Source organism: Lissotriton helveticus, chromosome 5_1, assembly GCF_964261635.1.
Source record: "Lissotriton helveticus chromosome 5_1, aLisHel1.1, whole genome shotgun sequence".
Classification (NCBI taxonomy): Eukaryota; Metazoa; Chordata; class Amphibia; order Caudata; family Salamandridae; genus Lissotriton; species Lissotriton helveticus.
Window position 1 is genome coordinate 1,979,169,032 of NC_136065.1, and position 19,972 is coordinate 1,979,189,003.

At 42.3% G+C, this 19,972-nt stretch overlaps 1 protein-coding gene across 2 annotated transcripts in view; it reads right to left on the bottom strand.

Moving 5' to 3' along the window:
- Window positions 1–19,972, bottom strand: part of MED24 (mediator complex subunit 24) — a 355,035-nt gene that overhangs the window by 28,321 nt on the left and 306,742 nt on the right. For both annotated transcript variants that reach the window (XM_078645678.1, XM_078645677.1), the window contains exons 20-22: window positions 14,546–14,810; window positions 6,179–6,360; window positions 1,769–1,862 (exon numbers count right to left, since the gene is read on the bottom strand). In XM_078645678.1, the coding sequence (XP_078501804.1) occupies window positions 1,769–1,862; window positions 6,179–6,360; window positions 14,546–14,810 (541 nt within the window). The remainder of the gene's footprint in view (window positions 1–1,768; window positions 1,863–6,178; window positions 6,361–14,545; window positions 14,811–19,972) is intronic.

Here is a 19,972-nt window from a genome sequence, read left to right on the forward strand (position 1 = left end):
ATTTAGCAGCGAACAACATATCAGGATGCAGTATTTGGCAGTACACTCTTCTGCTGGTAAAACGGTCATATTTGGGTGCACAGTATTAGACCAATAACAATGAATAATTCCGCTGCGTAGTATTCAACAACTGAGCAGTATCTGATCAAATATTTTGGCAATCCAGTGAAATGTTTCATATCCTAATATTCAGTCAATAGCTGTGCAATATTTCGTATTGGTCTTTTGAGCTTAGAGCACCTCAGTATCTGCTAAGACATTAGTGAGCCAATAGAAGTGCTACACATTTTTTAAATTCAATATTTCTAGTACACTAATCAAAATAAAGCGGCACGTATTTAGCAGTATATTTGTTAGATAGTAATGCTTATGCCACTGTGCCAATATCAGCTTGCTGTCTGACAGTACTGTCAATAGCAGAACCCAATTTGAAAGTATACTATTCAATTAATAGTAACATAGTATATCATGGCTACCAGATTGTGGGTTATACCTGGTTACTTAGATTGTTTTTGTAATGAGAAATGGTACAAGCTCTTTCGTCTAATGCAAGTTATTTAAGAGTCGTGATTACTGGAGAGTAGTGCTACTGTGAAAAGCAACACTTCGGATTTTGTTCTAACATAGGTAGGCTACTCAGCACACTTAAGGACAAAGTTACTCACCCTGTAAGCATCGGATTGCAGCATGTGGAGCTGTACATTAATGTGCTCTGCATACTTATACCATCTAGTGTTGGGATAGACATTAGCAAACTGTGTTTCTCATCTTTTGAGTCAAGGGATGTGCTGCATCTACTCCCTTAGTGGAAAATGTGCATGGGCACTGGCTCCACATTATGGTGTATCAGCTGAGCCTAGCACGGTGCATTATGCACACTGTCCCATGTTAACTAGCTGCTAATAGGAGAGATCTGTAATCAACATGGGCTTACTGGGAGGAGGGTCGGTGCGAACAAATGCTTATAGACTAGGTAACATTTTCCATTTGTAGCATTTGTGGTTGTAGACATGCTCTGGATAAACTATAAAATAGTTTTCCCATAAAGTAGGGGCTAACATGTATCTGATGAAGATGTGTGGCACAATGTTCTTAGGACTGTTTGGCCAGTGGGTGTGCCTGGATGTTCACAGAATACTGCTTGATTAACTTGTGTGGGGTGAACCAGGTGGCCACTCTACAGATGTCCGCTAACAGTATATTTTCTAACAAAGCAATGGTTGCCACTTTCCTACACGTGGAGTGTGCCCTGGGTGGAGCAGATAGGAGTATTGGCCTTGTGGTAGCAGATTTGGATGTACTTTAGTATCCATCTTAGTATGCCAGCCTAAGAGATGGGATGGCCTTTGTGTTCTGGTCAGACTTACGAAATGAAATACTTAAGAGCGGTCTTGACGTCTAGTTTGTGTAAAGCTCTTTCTGCAACCAAGCTGGGCTGCAGAAAAAAAAGAGCTCTACAATTTGGTTAAGGTGGAAGGGCGAGACCAACTTGGGGAGACGTTTAAGGTTGCTCTTCTGATGGATACTTCTAACACAGCAATCATCACTTTCAGAACAGATACTAAAGCAATTCCTCCAAAGATGGTGGGTCTGTGGAATGGCACACATCAAAATGTCCTGCAGAACCAAATGGGTGAAATGCCTTTCGGGTCGGACCTGGCTACAGAGCTGGCCCCATCACCCTCCCCCATGGGCCTTGAGACCGTTACAGGTGATTAGCTGCGCTCTACAAGTAACTGATTGATTGAGCTGCCTGTCAGGCTCATACCTCAATGTCTTCTCGATGTCGCTTTTTCTGACGGGGTGATGACTGACCCTTATTGTGTGAAGAGTAGGAGCTTAGAGCACACCAGACAGATAATCTAGAACAGAAAATAAAAACTGCATCACCATATACCATGTGCACTGACTCAAAGTAATAAAAACGTGGGACACAAACATTTTTATTTGCTGGACATCAAATATAGCCATTTAATTCAAACATTCATGTCCTAGATAAGATATGCAATCTGGCCCCCTCTCTAATGACTCTCTGAATTACCTTTTGGACCATGAACATGAAAGTGCTGCACCACACTCAGTGAGATGGACCAATTGAATATAGAATGCAACCTATCCAGTGAAACCAGATTAGTTTCTTCTCAAGACAAAATGGTCCTCCATTGTTGTATAAAGAGTCCACTGCTGAAAATGGGCACAGTGAATAATGAAAATATTTTATCCTATGCTTGACAATGAATGAGCCATAAACAGTGTAAATTTCCCAGGATCACCATATGTTAGGCTGGCCCTGAGACTGAAAGGAGGTTTTGTACTTAGTACCTAAAAAGGTAGTTTCACAAATTAAATGGACTCTCCAAAGAGGAATTTTGCAAAAACCTTGTTGAATATGAAAAGGTCTCCGCAAAAATTCCAAAAATGTATTTCATTCACATGCAGACATGTTTTATAATAGTAGTACTAGAGCATCTGATTAATTTTGTGCAGTCCACAAGCACCCTCCTGAACTCTGCATACAGCACCTGTTGAAAACGGGCAAGCATTTATTTACAAGTTAATCGATGTGAAAGAAAGCAAGTAACTAGTATAGCAGACTAAAAAGTTTTTATTTTGTAAGTAATAGTTTCAAATATGATTTTAGATACGCTCATGCTTCGATCCACCCTGACAATGCCAATAGTGAACTTTATGCTCCATGAATGAAAGGCAAAAGTTTTCTGAAGCTGAAGAACGAGATACCTTTTGAGATGACCATATCAAAAATGATTTTTTTTTTAAAAAAGGGGCACAAGCAGGCTCCATGGAGAAAGTATGCTGCATTCCTCTTTTCTATAAATGCTCTCACTTTGAAGTCAGCCAAAAGCAAAATAAACACCAGGCTCCCTCGAAGATACAGCTTGACATTTGACCTTTGTATCTGAATGCCCAGCAAATGTGACGAGTTAAGAACAAGATTTACAGGCCTGTTTATTACACAAAAAGAACTAGTGGTAGAATATCGTAAACACGGCTTTGGCATGGGGAGTTACGAACTCGAGCTGTGCAACCTAAAGCAAATAAAGTCAGCAAATGTAAAGTCAGAAAACAGGAGTTACAAACCACAAAGTTAATGGCAAGCAACGGGCAAAATGCATTCCTAGGTCACCTTCCTGAAACTCCCCAAGATGTCTTTGTGCTGTCTGGTAGGCTGTGACCTAAAAACTGCAAACCTGAATTGGACATGTGCAACCGATGTGGCAAGTGATCAGATGTTTAAGAGAAGGAAAACTGCCAACTGAGTTGGAAGCAAGAAGACAAGCCTTTGGGAACATATCACACTATGACCCTTTACAACTGATGCAGTATCTGCACATAATGTTCTTTATCTGATAGGACTGTTTTACTGCTTGGAAATTGGGCTGCTATCTTGATAATACTGATTTGCTATACATTTTCCCTTTTATCATAGAAGACAAGTTGGGTCCAGTCAGTTTAGCTAGAGGTGAGGCCGATCTGAGCCTCTAAACCTCTAGGAATGGAGAAGTCTGCAGAGGAAAAAAATAAAACACAGCCTCATTCATGAAACTTCTACATTGTGCTGGTCCTGAATTGCAAACACTGTGAATTGCAGTGATCACCTTCTTATGGGTTTTTTGACACAGCAATCTGTCCAGATATGAATAGATGCACATCGTCTCATCACAAAAATAAGGCACTCTTACAAGAATTGTAGAATGAAGGGAATAGTCATGTAATGGAAGAATCAATCTAATATAATAAATGTGAGGATTTTCCTCTCATCTCTTTGTTCAGGGATACAATCAAATTAATGGGGAACACGAATGGGCTCTCAGTCCTTCCAGAGGCTCCTTTTTTGGTTCTTGTATAGTAGATCTTAATGCTGAGGACTATCCACCTCAAGAGAGTCCTCTTTTGCACTGCCTTCTCTTTCTTCCCCCCAGAGAACCCCACAAAAAGCGCATCATCCCCTAGCTCATTGATACTAAAAGTGCGGCCCGGGGGCCGCATGCAGCCCTACTGACGTTTACATGCGCCCCCCTGGCCAACTGCAGCACTGATCTGATGTTTACTCGACTCAACACTAAATCTTTTTTTTAAAAAGTTAAATAAATAGGCAAGTATTTATTTAAAGGTTAATTAATGTTAAAAAAAAGTTCTAACTAGGGAGTCGCTAAACTTTAGAAACACCTTCAAGACATCTTTCAGTAAAAATGCAAAAAATATGCTTAAGCCTCTTTAAAATTCAAAAAGTGTATTTCATTAACATGCAGAATCGTTTCTCTTTTAATATATCAGATTATATCAGTGCATTGAGATTATTTTTTTTAGTAATAGTTTTCAAACATGAATTTAAAAACAAATTCCCCTGGCCCCTACAACCTGACAATGTCAATAGTGAAATAAGAGAGGCAAGTAGTAAATTGTTATGTGCACTCTTTGGGTGGTCTGAGTTATTACTATACATGAACAACATTATACTTTATTAAATCAAACAAAGAAAAGGGTTATTACTGCACAAATCAAGATGTTATGTATTTCGAGGTCCTCTTATATAGGATAACGAGGAAAAAGAAGGGAAAGTGAAATAAAACAATTTCCTATGATCACACAATTTAGTAAATTGCGGAAGCCGGGATTAATCCCACGTTTTCTGGTTTCTCATTGTGGAATTCAGCACCAGATGTATATACTTGAGTTCCCTTACACCATCCTTAGCACTACCCTCCCTCCCGGTATACCGCCACTGCTAGTATTAGTGCGCCCTCGGTCACATCACAGAACAAAATATGTTGGCCCATGGGAAAATGTTTGCAAGCACCCATGCACTGGATGTTCTTTTGTAAAAGTGTTGTAGAAGCTCAAAGCCTTTTGGGGGTCCTACCGATGGAGTTTCTCCTCCTCTATTGAGGGGTGGGAAGAAGCAAAGAATGGTGAGAAAGCGATGGATTGCTCAACGTGGAAAGGAGCCATGACTTTTCGTAAAAAGTCAGCTGGAGTCTTCAGCACTAGTTTGTCGAGAAAAAAACATGGTTTAGCGTGGTTCACTCTCGCAGCAAGCTGTATTGATCGCAATGAAAAAGACAGTCTTAATGGTCATAAGATGCAACAACCAGCTGTGCACTGGTTTGAGGGGCTTTCATCCGAGAAACGTCAAGAACAAGTTTAGGTTCCACTGTGGAATCACAAATGGTTTTTGTAGGGAGCAAACTGCATCAACATTGATAATGCCATGTTGCCCACACCATTCTTTACCACATTCCAAAGATACCTTCTCCAATGTTTTAAAATTCTTCTAAGAAAACATTGACATTCAGAAATGTTTTTACAAAAATGAACAAAGAACAACATTCTTTGATGACTACTCTATAAAGAAACGAAGCCCTGCTTAACACCTTCTTATACTCAGAATCTGTCACTTCAGACATCTGGTTAAAAATATACCAGTGAAATACTAAATACATCACTCTCTCCAGACAAGACTGCCATAACACGTTGTCACCCCCTGCTCAAGAAGATAACCTGGACAGAGAGAACCTTTAATAGCTCAGACCCTAACTGAAAATGTTGTCGGCACACTACATTGGAAAATCGATTTAAAGAAAATCTTTTCTGCAATTATGAATCATATTTCTGAGTTTAATATAGCACTCTACACATTGGATAAATGAGTGGTATTTGATACTGGTGTCCATGAGACTTCCCATGCCTTCCTCAAGATGGAGGTACTGTGCTTGGCCGGCTTGTGTCCCTTCTAAAAGGATGGGCCCCCTATTGTAAACATTGAATCTTCACAATGCAAAGGGTAAAGACTGTGGCTGAATTCAACTATATCACCTACTATCTCGAATGTGCCCGCTCATGGTAACCCTTCTAAAGGTCAAAAAACCTCATTCCAGAACCCACAACCATTTCTGGTTTTCACCAAACAGCCTAACCGTCTTGTCACATCTACCGACTGCCTGAAGGTTTTTAACCACATTCATTGATAACTATCTGCAGGCTACTCAGAAGTCAACGCTTCTGCATTTCATAGAACTCCCTGAAGGTAACAGACATCAAATGATTACCTAGATGTAGCCTCAACAGTACCTACAGTTTGTATAAAGCAAAGGATGCCTAATTCCTCCCTGAGGAGCCAGCCAGCATGCCTTGAAATGAGAAATGCTGCTTTCCTTACTTTGCAAGAGCCTTTCCCGGAGGATCCATCAGTAGATGCCAACTGGAAGAATCAGTAAGCAGACTGGGCAGTATGTGTCCTAGAAGGCTTAGCGTGAGCTGGTGCATGTCAAGACAGAAGACAGCGTACAGTAGCTCCACTGCCCGTAGCGTGTACTCTTTCCGTGTCTCCTTCAGAAGCTCCTGCAAGATGAGAAAAGACAAGTGGGTTTAATGAAAAGGATAAGTGGCGTGGAGAGCAGCAGCACACAGGCATCTGTTGAACAGGTTGATAAGAATGAAAAAAGATTAAAAACCCATACCACATCCTCCACAATCATGCTTATCATGAATAGGTGACGACTGGGAATCATCTCAAAGCAATAAAGCATACACAATGGAGGCACTATTCAGCCAATTCGTGCTCGTTCTGCAAAGTCTCCAAAAGCACCACGTCCACTTTTTTCCAGAGATCCCCACCCGTGATATCCCGATGACATTCCACTTATCAAAACTCTTTGTTCTCCAGAGGGAGCCTAGTTTTCTGTATCCCACAGTGGGGTTGCCTGTGTAATGGTATTTGTCCATCTCATAATTCTGTGTACTGTATGCCAAACCTGGACTAAATGCTTTGTGGTGCTGGTCAGGTGGGGTTTCGCCGGTTTAGAGTATAGCAGCCGTGTGTGGTTACTCCCGGGCAAGAATATTTATCCATAGTGTACCCCGGGTCATGCTGATGCCGGTATACACAGTGGTTGATGGCCATTAATTGCGCCGCCCAATAATATTTTTTAATATTTGGTAAGCCTATACCCCTGTCATAACAGCTTCTGACCAGTTTTCGGAATGCAATTCTCGGTGGACTGTTACCCCATAGCAAAGTTCTCTGTGCACTTTCTACCCATCCAAAGTATGACACCGGGACCAATTCAGGTGAATTATGGAGGCACACAGAAATCGAGGAAGCGACATCATTTAAAAAGTGATGTTCTACCTAGTACCGACAGTGAAAGAGTCTTCCAGTGTTCTCAGTCGTTGTAGAGGCAGTAACAAGTTGGACGCATAGTATAATTTGGGATCTTTGGTGATGAACAGACCAAGATATTTAAACCCATCCATGGCTATCTTTATCTTACAATCTTTGGGTATGGGTGGGTGGGTTTCCACTAAGGACAAATAGGGGAGTTTTCGACCATTTAATTGTGTAACCTGAGTAGGTGCTAATATTAGTAAATATGTTTAATACCCTGCACAAGGATCTCCCTGGAGAAGCTAGGTACAGTAGAATGCCGTCCGCGTAGAGTGAGATACGGTCCTCCCACTCCTCTGTCCAACGTAATCCCCGTATTATAGGATCAATGCGGATCCAGTGGGCAAGTGGCTCTAGCGTCAAAGAGAACAATAACGGGGACAAAGGGCAGCCCTGTCAGGTCCCTCTATGGAGATGGAAGCTGGCTGATTTTGCATTATTAACTACAACTGTTGCAAGGGGATCCACATACAAGAGACTCACCCAACCAATAAATGCAGGTCCAAACTCAAATCTCTCTAGTAAGGTGAAGAGATACGACCACTCAATAGTATCAAAGGCCATGGTGGTGTCCAAGGACAACGCCACAGCACCCTCTCTTATAGTGTTCACCCGCCCCATCACCTGTACTTTTTCAAACACCAGAGCAAGCCGTAGACAACACCACGTGCGCAGAATCTTTTTAAACGCTGGCTCCAGCTGCATGTCCACCCTTTATGCGTCGTCTGCAACACACTGTTTGAAACTAGAAATCTACTTTCCAGCTGATTATATCCATTGCCAACATCTCTATTAAACAAGGCTGACCGTATCCACTTGTATTTTAATAAACTTTTTAACCTGATGGTATTTCCTGACGAAGACACGCCTGTGTCGAAACGCGCGAAGCTACCATCATTCGCTTTCTTTTATTGTTCAACATATAATGATTCTCAAATGTACCATTGAAAATTATCGATTATGTTTTTAATAATTGTCGTAATCATTAAAATCTAAAGCTTTTTTAATATAACCTTTTCGTGAACTCCTTGTCTTACATTGCCTATGTTCCACACTGCCTGGGAATGTTGTTTTTCATTGTTTTCTATAGTTAAGGCCTGTAGCTCACTAATTCGTTGAGATGCAATGGCAAATACAAAAGCTACCTCAATGGCAAAAAGTGCATGCCAGGAGTCTGGAGAGATCTACATTAAGGTTCCATTCAGGGACTGAAGGCATTCTTGGAGGGGTAACTTTTTAAAAGCCCACCATGAAGGCCCTCATAATAGGAATATTAAAGCGAGATGTATGCCACCTTATCCTGCATTTAGGCTGCTAAATGATGTGCTGCACTTGAGGGTGTCTATGTGCTGATCAGCTTTGCAGCATAATAGGCATGTGCGATAAGTTTATGTGCCTCACATAGCATCTATATACAGTCCACCAAAAGTTTCAGATAACTAAAACCTAAAACCACAGACATCAAATAGCTTGAGTTACTTATCTAAGGTTTGGGTGTCTGAGCTGATCCTGATGTCAAGTCAGAAGATCAGGGCTCAGCAGTAGTTTTTTGTGAGATATACATACATCTCCAGAAGGGTGAGGTACTATGATTGTCTGGTCCAAATAGGTGCCACTAGGAAGAGGATATTGGAACTTTTTTCATTCTCCTCATTACATTGGGATCAGGGATGTGGAAGAAACGTATAATAAATATCATTGATCGGTGTATCTATAGTGCACAGCCCAATGACTGCGAGTCTCTAGAGGCCATGTTTTGGTATTTTGTGTTTTACACAGTGGCAAAGAAATCTATGGTGGGTGTTTCACGGATTACTATACTGTTGGAGGACTTGGACATTTATCTCCCACTTGTAGACTGGTTGGTGCTTACAGCTTGGCAGATTCCCAAAGTCGTTGTCCACCTATGGCAGGTCCTCTGCTAATGGCTGAACTTGAAAGCGAATCGGCAATACCAGATGTCCTGGGCCAGTGCAGATGGCTGGGGATAGTGAGCAGGTCCACTCCAGAGTTTCTGCATGTAAGTCACACTGTCCACCTTTATGAGGACTGTTTTGCTTTTAATGAGTCTGTTAAACTGATTGAATTAGAAAACTGTAGACTGATTGCCACGAGTTCCAGGTAGTTCATATGGTAACTAGTTTCTTTTGGTCAAAAAGGAAGGTGGTGGAATTGACCAAGGGTCAATCAATCAGAATTCTTATAAAGTGCGACTACTTACCTGTGAGGGTCTCAAAACGCGGAGTGTGTGTGTGTGTGTGTGGGAGGAGAGGGGGTAAGGGAGGATCTAAAATTCAGTCGATGGGCAGGTCTAAAGGGCATTCCTGAATTGCGGCAGCGATGGTGATTGTCTGAGGTGCAGAGGCAGGGAGTTACAGGTATTCGCAGCAAGGTAGGAGAAGGATCTTCCTCAAGCCGGAGTCTTGTGGATCCATGGGAGGATGGCCAGGGCCAGTTGGGCGAAACGGAGATGTCTGGCGGGAGTTTAGAAGGAGAGCTGTGGTTGAGGTATGCAGGTCCGGCGTTGTGACAGCTTTGTATGCCTGACCTCTATTTGGTGATTATTGACCTCCGCGCCAATTTAGATTTGATCTCCAGAGGGAAGCTTTGGGAAGTCCTCCAGGTAAAGGGAACCCTGCCTGACCTTCTTCATTTGTTTTGATTGCTCCATGAGGGGAACTTTGCAAAAGTAAGGTGTGGGGTAAAAGGGGAGTTAACTGATGCCTTTCCTGTTAATCAAGGTGAACGGCAAGGTAATGTTCTTTCCTCAACCAATTTCCTCCTATATATATATTATTAACTGCATTGCCAACCTACTTGATTGTGTGAATGATTCCCCTTCCCTGGCAGGGGTAAAAATGCCAGCACTCCTCTTAGCAGAAAACACGTTGTTGTTGTCTAAAACTAGGAAGGGCATTCAAAATTTGATTGATAACAATTTTGCTAAGATTTTGACCTTGAAATTAACACCTCTAAAAATATATGGCTTACTACAAGAAGAGTATGGCGAAAGGGGTCCTCAAGGTAGGTTCTGGGGTATTGAAAAGGATACGGGAGGTTGACTGCCAGAGCATCAGGCTAGATGAGACAGGATCTTGAAACCTGCAGATATTAAAACATACAGTAATTGTGAAGAAACGGCAGGTGCCATAAACAAATTTGCCAAAAAAAAGATTGGCCTGCTGTCTGCCCAGCATTAGAAATCTAGAAGGTGCAAGCAAGGGGGGTGGCACACTCTATAGCCGCTGTAACAATAGCCCCTTAACCACAGCAGAACATAACTTCCTCAGACAATTCTTGGGTCTATGGAAGGGTACACCATTGACCCCCCCCCGTTTAGATTTAGGAATTTATGAAATAGCGACAGTCTAAAAACTAGTCTAAAAAATGTGTTGTACTGGATGAGAGTTTGAAGCACTGAAGATTTGAGCCCCCTTAAGAAGGGCTTGAGAGAAGTCATCTTGGCCAATGAGGTGGGGACAGTTGGTCTTCTAAGGGCACTTAAAAGAGCTGCCTTGATTTGAGTCTAGGAAAGCTCTGGAGTGATCCTCAGACCATTCAGAGAGGGGGTGCCGTTGCAGTGAAAAAAAGTTGGTGGAAGAGACAGCTAGCAGCTTTACAGACCACACTTGCTCGGTAGGAGCTTGACAAGTGTGTTTCTCCTCCATAAGTCTGTTTGCAAGAGTGAGGAGTTTCGGAATTGTATACACTAGACTTTGGTGCATGCTCTATATTTACAATTCAGATACAGGTGTTTTCCTGTAGCAGCCTTTACTATGAATTGAAGGAAGGTGAATCAGGAATCTGACTGCTGCTCATGCTGTACAACTACTCGTAACAGTAATGTGCACGTGTTTATTTGCTCCCTTTATGCAAATCCAAGGTCCAAAAAATCCAAGGTCCAAATGGATTGTCCCTATGTGCAGATCTATTTGTCTATCGACGAGGCATATAGAATATGAAACAGGGACATCACCTCAATTGTGGTTGTGGGGGTCTCCAAATTCCCGCACTCAGTATGGATAATTAGAAGTAAAGTACTAAAAGTCATATAAAGATAAGCATTGAACAGTTTTATCGGGACTACAATTGTTTGAAGAATTTCTATACATGGGTTTTTAAATGATATTTATTGTTGCTTTTATCTATTTCATTATTCTGTTTTAACTGTTTCTCGAGCATTGAATCCAACTGCAGCCAAACAGATGTCCACCATCGAAGGGCCTACTAGAAATAATTTTACCATATTTGACTAGCTCCTCCATCTCCTTCCTCCAGTGATGTTAGTCATACCTGGAGAGTATTCCGCATAGTCACATCAACCTTCGGATTCCCCTTATCTGGGGGAGGATCACCTCTTGTCATCTGGGCTGAGGCTCTTTACCAAGCGGTATGAACCACAGAAGAGTCGGTTGGGACCTAGCTCCTGATGTACATCAGGATTGCGCAATGCCGCTTTGCATTTCTTTTCGACATAAAGGGTGACAACTCTAGCTTTCACTGGATATTTGAAGTTTAGGGCTCAGTGTGTCTACCCAATAGCTCTCCCAGCATGATTTTCTGGGGTCAATCGTGCTGCCTTAGTGTGTGGTCAGTTGACCTTTAAGTATGATGAGAGAGGTAGAGAGTGTGTGCAGAGCTGAGGAGGTGGTTGTGATGCAGGAGGCCTTGGTGAAAGGGGCTGGGAAGCAGTGCTATTGTCCCTGTCCCTAACATATTTAGACGGAGGGCAAGGGGTGTGGACTTTGGAGGTCTCACCTCAAAAATGAGCCACCTCTTTTTTTGGAAAGTGTGCAGTGTTTTGTTGTTCCTGGGAGCAGGCTTCTGTCAGGATCTTTATAAATAAGGGATGGATAAAGATCTTCTGTCTGACATCAGGCACATCAGAAAGCTTCAGGGTAATCGGGAGCTAGGCACAGGGGGCCAGGGCCTGTGATCTAGCATGCCGGGAACTCCTCTTCTGTGGGCTCTGCCTCAAAAGGCATATGAGCTCTGCTCTGGGTCCATTCCTTCTCTCTGGTTCCAAAAAGGTAATCTGGCCCTAACAGATTTGGCATCCAGTGTGACTCTTGCCTCTGCATTTAATGATGTGCCAGCAGCATTTCAGTTGGTGCCAGATGGTCTTTTTAAACTGAAACGCATTGCATGCCCAGTAGGTTGATTTGTTATGCTCGGTGGACAAGCATAAGTTACACATCCTCTGCTGGTCCAACCATGGTAATTTGGCTTACCACTTAGGGGAAAAACGGAAGGGTATTCTCTCCATAAGACCCCTCCCTTACAGTCATTCTCCAAAAATAACTCTACACCTTGAATGAGCCGCCTCAACAATGTTTCAAGCTGGCTACTCTTGGTTTTTTAAATGTGTCTGGGAAATGTACTTAATTCCTGAATTTCTTATGCTTTAATCATTTGTGAAATCATCTAAAAACATAAGCAAAAACATTGTGATCACATCACAAAGATGGCAGAAATGAAGGGGAAAATCAATCGTATCCACTGCAGACAGAGCAAGAGAAAAAAGATGGGAGCGAGATGGAAGGCATACAAAGGAGGAGAAACAGTAAAGCATGAGGAGACACAGAGCGCAAGATAGGAAGGGAGATGAAAAAGGGCGGTCCAGGAGGAGAAAGCGCAAGGAAGAAGAGTGTACTTAAGGAAGAAGAGAGAGAAAAGGGAGAAAACACACTAAGAAAATAGAACATCCTTTAAGAAAACCTTTTTTATCCTACTCTGCTTAATTTTATTAAAACAGTACCTATTACATTCTTAACTAATTAAACAAGATAGCCACAACAGTAGTTTTATGTTGCTATACATCTCTATTTCATGCACCTTTCTTTATCTGATAGTGCTCATTGTTATCCTTCATGTTTCAAAATGGTAATATTTCAACATATGAATATCTACTCATGCTTGTCATGTCTTACCCCCGTACCGTTCCTTTGTCTTCAATGTGCATCTCCTTCTACCTAGACCCCCTTTTCTAATCTAAATCTTGTCAAACGGGACTACCAAGTAGATAACTCAGATTTGCAATTAACAGTTTACCCTACAATTCAACTAACTGCCCTCCATTGGCCAAATTTACCTCACTAGGGGGTATATCAAAAAAGACTTTTGCGATTCTCAAATTGCGATTTTTAGAGAATCGCAATTAGAGAATCCCAAAATGCAATGTATGTAGGATTTGTTAAAATGTTGCGAATCCTACATATTCCTCATTTGCGAATCGCAAATTGAGATTCGCAAATAAGGAATACCTTCCCATTCATTCCTATGGGTTAGGAGGCCTATAGGAATGAATGGGAAGACATTCTCAATTTGTGATTACCAATTAGAGAATCGCAAATTGAGAATGCAATTTCAAGGGTGCAAGGGTGTCATAAGGATACCCTGTTACACCCCTGAAATGAGCATGTGTGTACATGTGGTGCATATACATGCTCTAAGGGCATGTACGCACCACATGGCACTTTGAAAAATGCCAAAAAGTGAATTTTTCAAAGAAATCGCAAATTACCACCAACTTGAAGTTGGTGGTAATTTGCGATTTCTTAAGGAGAAATCGCACAACTTGGGTGCTTTCTACATCACATTTAAGGAACCACAATTTGCGATTCCTTAAATGCATTCTCAAAATAGGGAATCACAAATGTTGCGATTCCCTATTTTGCGAGGGCCTTTTGGGATGATACATCCCAAAAGGCTTTTTCCCGTATGCAAATGGGCCGATTCTGAGAATCGTCCCGTTTGCGAACGGGAAGTGGGCTTCATACATATGGCCCATAGTCTTGATATAATTTACAAAGTGGTATTTTGTATGGCCCGATTCAGAACCAAGTGCTACATCGAAGTAAAAAAACATTTGTCTTCTTAGTTCTACATTTTTACAGACCTCCAAAGGATAATCCAGTGTATTAGATTCAAGAGATCATTGTACTTAACCAACATCTAAACATATTTTTTTACTAATTAGCATCTGTTCCACTATTAAACAATACAATCAAGAACTCAAAAATACTTCATAACAGATATTACACTGATTGTGCTCCAAGTGAAAAGTTCAGACAACAGCACTGTTTGTATATAGGTATGCTATCTAGCTCACATCAGCTGCCAGGAACATTAACACGATGAATGGACTTCTCAAAACGTAAGTGTAGTGATCTTGCTAAATCTTACAAACAGAGATCGGATCATATCTGATCTTGGGGCTATGTTTATGTTGGTTTTCTCAAGGTATTTAGCTATGTGAAAATGCTTTTGACTATGGATATCCTTTGTAAACCTCACGTCAAGCATCAGTCTTGGAACAATATGAGCTCGTAAATAAACAGAGAGCGGTAATGTACCTACCTTCACTAGGTTGTTGCAGAACCAATAGACGCCTCCCATGTGTAGCAGAGTGTCCAGGCCATGGATGGAGGAGCTGTCCACCCAGCCCTTGTCCAGCACCTTGGAGAAGGTGCTACTCAGAACTTCTTTGATAGGCTGTTTGGGCGGTAGCAGATTCCGGTACGGGATGGCTTCTATCCCTGTGGCTGGGAACTTGATCAGTGTGTTAGTCTGCTGTAGAACATCGGCACACATGTGCTCCAGGATAGAGCTCATGATCACAAGACTAGGAGAGAAAAAAAGTAAAATGTTCCTGAACACAACATTTTAGGGATGGTTGGGGGTGGAGTCTCATGGGAGAACTTAGACAGTTGTGTGAGCGCTCCAAATCCCTTATAAACCAAAGATTTGGAGTCCAGCATGGCATATTCTTAATACTCCATCCATGTGAGTGCTTCTCGGTTTTATCCTTTTCCCCTTATTCCATTATCCACAGACAACATGCTTCAGTGCACCCCGAAAGGAATAATCACCTACTCGGAATCTAGTTCTCAAACATAGAAGTTAAGTCCAAATTAATTTCGGCCCACATCAACAATTCCAAAACCCAATTTTTAAATAAACATGTTTTTCAAAATGAAAGCAATTTTAACCAAAGTAGCAGATGTGCCTGAAAACATCACTCTAGCTGCGTGTCTTTAAATGAAAAAGACATGTGAATAGAGTGTAATGGCATTGTATAACCAAAATCTGATTCGGCAATGTTGAGAAACACAAAGGCTTCCGTAGTCCATGTACAGCAGTGCCAGTCGAGCGGTTCCGTTTGTAGAGGCAACAAAAAGGGCATAATGGAAAACTGGATTACAAGTGAGTGACTTATGGGACGAATCATGCTAGAAAGGCTTGAAGACTGGGCCAACGAAAATGACATCTTATCAGAGGCACAGTATGGCTTCAGAAAGGGTATTGGGACGGTGGAGCAATGTCTTAATCTAGACCTAATAATTGGGAAGTATACGCTAGCCAAGGAAGGTACTCTTCATCTATGTTTTGTAGATTTGACTAGTGCCTTCGACTTAGTAAATCATTAAAAATTATGGCAAACCTTAAGAGGGCTTGGCGCTCCCATAAAAATAATTGTCTTCTTATCCCAAATTTATAATTTTTTAAGCTCAAGGGTACGGTATGGAAATTTAGGGGAATGCACGCCTGACTTCGCAGTAAAGCGGGGTATTAGACAGGGATGTGTATTGGCCCCCTCTTATTTTCCATATACATAAATAACGTGGATCCATTTTTACAAGAATTAGCCGTATATGCCCCAAAAGTCGGAACACGCCCCACCCCCTTGTTATTATATGCAGATGATGCTGTCTTGATGTCCAGAACTGCTAATGGCCTACAATGCCTAATAGAAAACTTTTCCCAATACATGACCAACATAAATTTACAGTTGAACCTGAAAAAAACATTTGTAATGTCATGTGGAGGCAAAAGACAAAAGGGTAGACTGCATCACGTGGGTGGGGTTTTTATAAGCAGAGCTCTGACTTTTTCATACTTAGGTTTATTATTTTGTAATAGCGGCACATGGAATCCGCACATTGAACTATGTAAAATGAAATTCCTAAAAACAACTGAGGGAATTATGAGGTTTGCGGCCCAACTTGGGAATAAGCCTTTACGTGAAATATTAAATTTATATAGGAGCAAGTGTGTTCCAGCAGTTAATTATGGAGCTGCCATATGGGGAGAGTAAATACGACAATCCTCCAAACTAATAAAAATAAGTTCCTAAAAAGACTGCTGGCAGTCCCTAGTGCAGCCGCAAACATAATTGTACACAAAGAATTGTCAGTCCCATACTTAAGCGATACTCTCAATATAGCTGCCCTTACACTCTGGCATGGCTTATGGACCAAAGAAGAAACTAAATTCTCTAAGGATTTAGTTATAGATTGTCTAGCACTAGACCATGGTGTGAACATACCATGGTTGTGTCACATTTTTAATCTTTTGACAAAGTGCGAAATATGTACAGACGACTCCATAAGCATACAAGAGTATAGTAAAAGAGATCTGAAATTGAGATATCTTGCTGCTACTGAACATGATAGGGATAGGATGATCAAGCAAAAACAGTCAGTGGCAGCTTATTGTGAACGTCCTTATATGAGGGGCACCCAGTTATATCTTACCCTGGTCCAAAATGTCCAGCACATATTTTATCTGACCAGACTAAGGATGAGCTCTTTACATTATTTAGTTGCTTTCCCACAAACTGAGAAATGGCACAGAATCTTGCCCCCTTGTCCATGTGACGGCAAAACCTCTCAATCCACCCTACATCTTATTTTATTCTGCCCTTTTTATATGGATATCCGAAAAACTGTATTGAAACCACTATTTTTAAAAAACATGCTTTTTAATTATAAGAATGCGTTTAATTTGACCATGAAAATAATAAGTGCTGTAACATGCTTTATACAAAAATTAATTAGAAGAAGAAAAGACTATGCACCTTTGGACGCTCTGCTATATGAAAAAGATGATGAGTAAGATATCCCCTAAATCGCATTCTTTGCACTGATTGAACTTTATTGTAGGAACTAGTGGTAGATTGCATTTTAAGGATTTTGAAAAATGGACCTACTATTTTACGCTGCTTCTTTGAATTTTAGATTTGCACATGTTGTACCACCATTAATGACCCTATGAAATTTAGTTAGAATGTACCCTTTAAGATTTATGTGTATTAGTATGCGTTTATGGTGTTTGCCTTGTTGTCAGCGAATAAAGCTGTTTTGATTTGATTTGATTTGAGTAACTTATCTATAGTGAAATTCAATCAAAAAGCTATCAAAAGTAGAAGAAAACAGCAAGTTTAACCTACCTATTTGATGGCAAAATGAGAAGAACATGATATAAAGATGTTGCACATGAAATTCTCCCCCACCAGGGCATCCATTGTAGATACATTTTTGCAGTAATTCTCAGTGATAAGGGCTAATCTCCTGCAATTGTCTGCATCAAAGAAACTGTAGATGCGTTTCCCGTAGAGGAGTGAGCTTTGGGAGAACCCTCTAAAAAGCTTCTTAGCGCTCTGGTAAAAGGTTATGGCCTAAGAGCTGTTTGGACGAAGCAAGCCATCGGCAAACAGCTCCATAATAATGTATTTGTCTCAGGATAAGTCTAAACTGTAACAAAACTGTAACACAGACCCTTTTACAAATCCAAAGCATCTAAAGCCTCTTCTGTCTTGAAGGGCAATTTGGGAAGCAGATCAGACTGGAGATGGTCTGATTAAATAGGAAATCATACATTTGTTCTGGAGGGAAGGGTGAGTCCCTGGAGAGACCTTTACAGTTGAAGACAGTTTAAAGTTAATTGGTTCAAAGAGCTTGATGTTCACCGATCCTCCTGGGGGGGGAAGAAGATCAATTTATTAGTTTAAATGGTGTAGAGCTAATTGGCTGTAATTGCGTATTAGGACAACAGGACTTCAGAGAGCAGGCACTGGGTCCATCTACATCATCAGAAACTGTTCGCCCAATTCCTAGCTAGTTCACAGTGCCTCACCTGAACTCCTAAACCAACCAGTAGAACATGATTTCGGCAACCTCTAACATGGCCCTCTGATCATCAAGGGAATTTTGGAAACAAATATTACCACTTTCGTTATTTACTCATGCATGCCCTGGTAAAATACAAGAACGCTCCAAGGTACATTTCCAATACAGTCATTGGAACAATCCTAATCTTGCATAGAAAGAATGAGCTGCGATTATTAGGCAGATAAAACAAAGCGAAGTTGTGAGAACTGCGGATGTGCATTGACTGAGTGTGCCCTGGGTTCCTGCCAACCAGGTACCCGGGGCCTGTGTTCCTTCCCTAAAACTGTGCTGAAACTAAAAACCCAATTGGCATCTCTGGCCACCTGTCAGCCCCTAGTAAATGGTACCCTGGGTACCCAGGGCATGGTGACCAGAGAAGACCCCTGAGGGCTGCAGTACTTATTGTGACACCCTCAGGGGCCCTGTACCCTGGCACCCACACACCGCCTTTGCAGGCTGAGTGCCTAAGTACAGAACTAAACCAAGAGTTGCCATGGCACACATTCCTGTGTGCCATGCCCACAGAACCCACTGCCCTAGCATACTTCAGTCACCCCTCTAGCTGGGTGCCCTACACCAGGGGTGTGGGCACAGGTGCATGAGCCCTGTGCCCCTACAGTACCCAGGGCCATTCCTGGGAACTGTAAGTGCAGTGATACCATTAAGAGTATATGGTGCTGGGAGGTTGTCATTACGAACTCCACAGCACCATAATGGCTACACTGAAGACTGACAAGTTTGTTACCAAACTTCTCAGCACATTAAACCCGCACTGATGCCAGTGTGGGATTTAATGTAAAATGCACCAGAGGGCATCTTAGAGATACCCTCTGAAAACCTAACCTACAATCCACGTCTGGGCTGAGTGGCTGCAGAGGCTGCCACACAGCAGACATATTGCTGGACCCCTGAGTGGAGAGCCCCCACTCTCCTGGGCCTGCAACAATGCACATCCTGGGCGAGGTGCTAGGTCTCCTCCCCCAGGATGGGCAGGGGGGAAGCTTCAAAGGCATGATGCCTTTGTGAGGTTATCCAGACCAGTTGCTGTACCCAGCAACTGGCCCCCGCCAGTTCTAACCCCCACTCTGGTGGGAAGTCTGGCGGGAAAAACTACGTCAGGAAGGGGGGTGTGCCAGCCTGTGCCAACCCCACCCCTCAGGTGGGGAGACTAGGTGAAGCACGACCCCAGGCTCCGGCCATCTTGTAGATGGGGAGCCCTGCCCAATCCCAGCTAGGCTCCTGCCCCCTTCCACAGGAGAGGAGCAGGCCAGGGGGTGTACTCACTCCAGGACAAGGACCCATTGGTCCCTGTCCTTGTCCCACCTGTAACGCCCCTATTCAGTATTTAGGGGCTCCCTGAACCTTCCTTCCTCAGATCCCGATACGAAAAGAAGAAAGAAGATCAAGAAGAAGAAGACCCGCCGCGCGGACCTCAAATACTACACCTCAAATATTCCCAGGAAACCCTGCATAGACTAAATGGCCTCCCAGCCACCCTATGTAACGGTACTATTGCCCTGGAGGAAGGACACTCAAGATATCCCAACTGCTCCTACAGGTTCAGTTCTTACCCCCCCCTTAAACCAAGCTGTCTCGGCATGGCCCTGCTCAATTGCAGATCCCTCCCAAAGCACCAGACAGAAATCAATTTACTCCTGAAGGATTCGGATATCGAGGTCCTCTTTCTTACCGAAACCTGGCTCTCATTATCAGGCTCGGAGCCAGATATTATCCAGACACTTCCACCTGGATACCTTATACAATTTCACAACAGACCCGCAGGTATTGGAGGGGGAATAGCGATCATATATCGAGACTACCTGTCCTGCCAGTT